Source organism: Callorhinus ursinus, unplaced genomic scaffold (genome assembly GCF_003265705.2).
Source record: "Callorhinus ursinus isolate GAN/ISIS: 27379988/994484 unplaced genomic scaffold, GSC_fseal_2.0 scaffold16, whole genome shotgun sequence".
Taxonomy (NCBI): domain Eukaryota; kingdom Metazoa; phylum Chordata; class Mammalia; order Carnivora; family Otariidae; genus Callorhinus; species Callorhinus ursinus.
Window position 1 is genome coordinate 5,143,883 of NW_027397078.1, and position 6,200 is coordinate 5,150,082.

Sequence of the window (6,200 nt, forward strand, 5' to 3'; positions counted from 1 at the left end):
TCACAAGTGCATTACCTACTCAGATATTAAAACAATTTAAGAAAGAAAATATGAGAAAACATTTAAACTTAGAATCGTACCAGTAGATAATGCATGTTTCACTTTTCATAAGACAGCTAATGAGAAAATCTCAATTCTGTAAAGCAAAAATTATACAGGCCACATTCTTTGACCGCCATGCAATAAAGCTAGACATGAATGCAAACACTTGGGACCTGTCCCCAGCACAGGTCCCAGTCCTGCCTAAGCTTGGAGCCTCCAGAGTGCAATCGAAATGATCACAGATGCCTTCTTAGTCAAATCCCAGGCTTGTTTTTTATTCCCTCACCACAGAGGCTATTGAAGAGAGAAGCCAACCGTGAGTCCAGATGCAACACTATTGAGCCCTATTTCAGAACGTCTTCTTAAATATACTTTGTGAACACAACTATGTGACCGAGACCTTCATCTGTCTCTCTGGATAGGGAGGACCTGGTTGGGAGTCTGGCTCAGGTACCAAAAGATTACCATAAAATTCACGTTTTTACTACCTCTTCTCCCTTTATCAGGCCATTCCCAAAAGGTGATCAAGAGGTCACCTCCTGACCTGCCTGTATCTCATTAACCAGGGAATAGTGAAAATGTATGAGAAGGAGACACTGAAGTAGCTGGAGATGGGCTCTCAAATGCCCACAGGTAAACAAAACCCTCTTATTGGGTATCTTTATCTCTTTATGTTAACAGTGTAGATCCGAATAGGTAATCATGTGATGTCACAAAGGTCTCATTGGTAACATAACAGATACACAGCTAAATGTTTTAGCAGGCAAAACCTGTTTTAAAAAATTGAATTGCAAAGAATTGAATGAGTGGCTCAGATGGTTAAGCGTCTGCCTTCGGCTCAGGTCATGATCCCAGGGTCCTGGGATCGGGCCCCGCATCAGACTCCCTGCTCGGCGGGGAGCCTGCTTCTCCCTTTCCTTCTCCTCCTCCCCCTGCTTGTGCTCTCTCACTCTCTCTGTCAAATAAGTAAATAAAATCTTTAAAAAAAAAAACAAGTTTCTAACATTATGAACCTTTGGAATTAAGATATACAAACTCCAAAAATATGGTTAATACTTTACTGATCAAATATCAGACACTCTGAGTAGATGATCTTTTATTTAAGTGTTTATATATGTGGAAACATACAATGTGTGTTCTATTTTTGCTCTTTCAATTCTCCAATACCTGGTTAAATTGTTCGTTACATTAGATTTTCTCTGGTAAAAGAACTCCTGTGGGTTCTGTTTTTCTGATTCAACCTTGGCTAAATAGACAAAACAGTAATTCCCATCAAAATCCTAATGGAAAAAATTTAAAAACCTGTCATAACTGTTAAAATGGTTCATCCAGAAGACGGAAAGAATCTAACAACAACAAAAAAGCCTCTGAAGAAGTCTAAATGCGGGGCTAGGGTGAGATGTCATTGCCCTACCAAATGTTACTGCCTGTTCTGAAACTGCATCAATTTTAAGGAATGTGAAGCTGGCACAGGAAAAGAGACAATCAATGTAACAAACCAGAAGGAACAAAAGCAGACACAAATATTTATGGGAGTTTTGTAATATCTCACGATTATTTTAAAAAGTTAAAGAACTCCAACTTAGACCATATACCAAAATCAGTTTGGGATAGTTTTAAGAGTTACATGTCCTCCTGTGTAACACTTGGTTTGTGGCAAGGATCCTTAATGGATGTTAATATCATGGGATGAAAGAAACAGGATATTCACATGGTAGGAAAGTTATCACCCCACAGGTTACTCACTAGTTTTAAAGGCAGGTATTTGGTGGTCACCTTAACTAAGTGATGATCCAACTTAGCATCACTGCTAATGGGACAAAGAGACATTTGTGTCTCCTGATGTGATGCAACATGACATCACTTCTGAAGTGTTGTAGCAAAAAATACTTAACCCAAACCTAATCAAACCTTGACCTAACTTCAATCTGCTTAGCTTTATCTCAAAAGAAATGCACGGAAACAGAGCCCAGTCTGAATATCACTTCACTCCTGGGCTATGTGCTTTCTTAGGCAAATTCCTTAAACCCCTGAAATCTGTTTTCTCATCAGTATGTTGCAGGTGACACCCACCTTGAAGGGCTGATGTAAGGACTAGAGACAATGTAAAGTAACCTGGTCCTGCGCTTGGCATATAATAGCTTCCTAATAAATGATGCTTATTATTATTTTCACTGTAATTCATATCTTACTTTTAAACAGCTATAGTTCTTTTTTTCCAGGTGAAGTGATCCTTTTTGTGTGTGTGTGTCTGTGTGAGAGTACTTTATGCATACTTGCCAAAAAACTGGCAACAACCCTGTTATGAACTGAATAGTACCCCCCCAAATCTGTTGAAGTCCTAAACCCTAGAACCTCAGAACGTGACCTTCTTTGGAAACACGGTTGTTGCAGATATAATTAGTTAAGATGCAATCATACTGGAGTAGAGTGAACTCCTTAATATGACTGGTTTCCTTATAAGAAGAGGGAAATTTGGGCCCAGACGTACCAGAGGGAAGATGGATGTGAAGACACATTGGAGAAATTGGCCACATGACCACAGCAATGCATCTACAAGCCATGGAAAGCCAAGGATTGCCGGCAACCCCCAGAAACGGGCAAGAGGCAGGGAAGGGTTTTCCCCTACAGGTTTCCGAGGGATCATGGCCCTGCTGAGACTAATTTAGGACTTCTGGCCTCCAGGACCGTGAGACAATTCATTGCTGTGTTTCCAGCCACCCAGGTTTTGGTGTTATGTTACAGCAGTTCCTAGGAAACTAATACAAACCCAAATAGCCTTCACCGGCTGAGTGTAGAAGAAACTGTGGTACGTCAATACACTAGAATACAACATGAACCACCCACACAGATGTTATGCTGAGTGAAAAAAGCCAGTCTCCGGAAGTTACATCCTATATGATTCCATTTATGTAACATTCTATTAAAGGCAAGTCTACAGTGACTCAGCGTTGGCCAGGGCTGGGGTGAGGCCAGAGTTTGACTACAAAGGGGAAGCATGAGGGAAATTTTTGGAGTCACAGAACTGCTCTGTGTCCTCATTGTGGCTGTGGTTACATGAATCTATGCATGGGGTTAACACGCATAGGGCTGGATGTCCGAAGAGAGTTAATTTTATGGTCTGTTAATTTGGGTATTAAAAAAAAAAGAAAATACACACACACACACACACACACACACACACACACACATGCCCAAATAAATATCTTTTTAGAAATACTTTAAAAGAAATTTCCCATCTGGGTTTCTTGCCAGAAAGGCTGCTTTGTGAAGGGCTCTGCCCCACCAGCCCTTGTGTTCTGGGAGTCTGTTCTTCCATCTGTAGAAGGAGGGAATCCGTCTAGAGCAGTGGTCTTCACAGCACCCCTCTCCCCCTCCCACCCCAAATTGTGTCCCTGGGCACTCCTTTTGTGGCAGTGGGGGTGGGGATGGGTTTGGAGAGAACCGGCTTTTGAAAGCCGCTGGGCTCTGGACCCACGCACGTTGGTCAATGGGAATGGTTGTGCTGTTGTCCTCTATATTCTGTCTAAAATCCTCTGGATTAGAATAGCTGCTCCCAAGCCAGAGCCAGGAACCTGGGGAGTTTGTACAATCCTGGATTCCAAGGCCTGCCCTGGGGCTCACTCATTTGACCCTTTGGCAAGTTCCCCTGTGGATCTCAGTGGATCCTGGGACGCTGGCTCTCATGGTCAGCAATTCTAAACAAGGCCTCGGAGGGGCAGGGTGCTGAAATTGAACTTCTTGTTCCTTGTTTGCACACAGATTAAACACAATGAAACAACAGGAACTCCGAGCTGGAAATCTATGCCTCCTCTGAGGTAGGGTGGAAAGAACCTTAAACCGTTTGTTTTTACAGACAGGATGATTTTTTGGAAAAGCCCTTGGTAGACAACAAAGTGGCTATGCGCGGTTGGGGTAAGTGCCATTGTGAGGATGAATGTGCTGACCCCCAGCCAGCAGGGCCCAGGAGCATCATTAATAACAAGAGCTGCTCTCTACTTGAAGCATTAAACCATTCATGGGCTAGGGCTCACACTAAGGAATCTCATTCCCACAACAATCCCGTGAGAATCGGGCTGTCACCGCCTTGTCTGGTGAGGAAACAGAGGCTTTGATGTGCCCCAGGTCACAACGGGAGGAGGTGTCTGAGGTGACAGGGCTGTGTCCTCCAGCCTTCCAATTCAAGACCCCATGAGAGGAACCCTTGAGGCCTGGTGTCAGGCCCGTTTTCTCTCTCAGCACGTGCCCCGGAGAAGGGGATTGATGCCCTTTTTCACAAAGGCTGGCAGAGGTTGCCAAGGGCACCTTGAGACCTTGCCATATAGGACAGCACTGGGAAAAAAATCGTTTTAATTTTATAGAGTGGAATGGCTTTTTTGAACACTATTTTCTGCATAAATCCAATCTAGAAAACCAGAGCTGGGCCACTGTGGTTGAAGGTGGGGGCAGGGTTGGCCTGAGGCTCCCCCAAGGGCTCCCAGAGCACCCCAGTGAAGGCCGCTTAGCAGAGGTTGGCACTTACTGTGAGAAGTGGTGGCACCATGATGTCTAAGGCTCTGACTTTGGGTTGGGAAGACCAGGTGGGATCCTGGGGGGACTCACTCCTGGGTTTTTCCGCCTGGGGCGGGGGTCCAGGACACAGGTCCATCCGAGGTGGGCACCACCTTGCCCACCCTCCTCTCTGGCCAGGCCGAGGCAGCCATGACCTGCCGCTCACGGGAGAAGAAACACTGTCACCCGGTTACACTGAATGCTTTTTATTCTTTAAAGATAAAACTTACTAAGCTAAAAACTCCCAACAACCCTCAGTTTTGGCTGGCCCTTCTAAAAGGCATCATCTTGTTTTCTTTACCAACAAAATTTCACCGTTCTTGTTCAGTGTTGGTGTAGGATTATCAGCGGATGGTCATGGTCAGATGCTGTTCACATCGGCATCATCAAACGGACCTCTTTTTCGTAGATGTCAGGGATCACGCCCACCGGGGAGTTGATCATGTGTACGGTGTTCTTGCTGAACAGCTTGAACTCATAGTGGATAAGTTGTTCCCAAAAGCCATTGTTGGGCCGGATGATGGGGCGGCACGACTTGGTCCACGTGTGGGCGTCTAGCAGCGACATGGCATGGTACTTCATGAGGTAGGCCAGGCAGAGTGTGGCGGAGCGGCTCACCCCGGCGGCGCAGTGCAGCAGCGTGCGGCCCTGCTCCAGCTCCACGCTGTGGATGTGGTCAGCAATCGGGTCAAAAAAGTTGTAGAGACGCGAGCTTGGAGCATCAGCCACCGGCACCTGTATGTATTGGATATCCTCAAAGAAAGTGTTGACCACTTCCACCGACACGTTGATGACCGTGGTGATGTGGTTGCTGGACAGCAAGAGTTTGCTGTTGGCCGCCACACCATTGCTGATGTACAGGCTGCTGGTTATCTGGGAGAGGCCATGGACCCGGGGCTGCCGGAGCGCCTGAGCTGGGAGGGGACACGGAGGTGTTGTCATCAAGGCGGTGGGCAGTGGTCTTTCTCCGGAACGGTTCGGGGCACCACTCCCGCAGGCGAGTTGAGGATGCAGCAGCGCTGTGAAGTCTCAGCCGAGGGCTGGGGTACAGAAGACCAGTCACTGGGTCACCACCTCCTCCCCGCCCCCAGGCGTCACAATCCCCGATTGCCCGGCCCACTGGTTTCCATGGCAGTGGCAAATGGCCACAGGGAGGATTTGGCCACCACGCCGGGTCCTCAGAGAAACCCCAGATCCCTTTTTATCTCTCTTCATAGCGGTTCATTTTCCAAGCCCTAATTCTTATCTGTTTGACGTTTTAAAACATTCTATTACAAGATACCTAGTATATGCTTCAACTGTTGGATCACACTGAACACACTATCTGTGAATGCTTCTATTTTATTAGTGGCGAAGAGCAGGGCACGGACTTTTTCTACAAAGTAGCAATAACATATTTTAAGCCGGAGAACAGCATTTGGCTCCTGTGATATGCTAATCTCTATAAAACTGTAGCGACATATAGGTTGGGCTAGGCTGGGTGGGCTGTCCTGATACTTCTTTGTCAATTGTAGCCTTGGAATTATACTCCTGCTTACAAAGCACATCAGAACTGATTATAAGAACATTGCTGACTCATAAATAGCCCTTTATCTCTCAAGATGGCC

The 6,200-nt window shown here is 46.0% G+C and overlaps 1 protein-coding gene across 1 annotated transcript; it reads right to left on the minus strand.

The window, feature by feature from the left end:
• Nucleotides 1-4,788: 4,788 nt before the first annotated feature.
• DUSP21 (dual specificity phosphatase 21) lies at nucleotides 4,789-5,825 on the minus strand. The gene has a single exon (XM_025857770.2). The coding sequence runs from the start codon at nucleotides 5,533-5,535 to the stop codon at nucleotides 4,966-4,968; it is 570 nt and encodes a 189-aa protein (XP_025713555.1). The 5' UTR covers nucleotides 5,536-5,825; the 3' UTR covers nucleotides 4,789-4,965.
• Nucleotides 5,826-6,200: the final 375 nt, after the last annotated feature.

Excerpts from the sequence above, each read along its gene's own strand:
- DUSP21 (XM_025857770.2), bottom strand. The coding sequence starts at position 5,535 with ATGACAACACCTCCGTGTCCCCTCCCAGCTCAGGCGCTCCGGCAGCCC.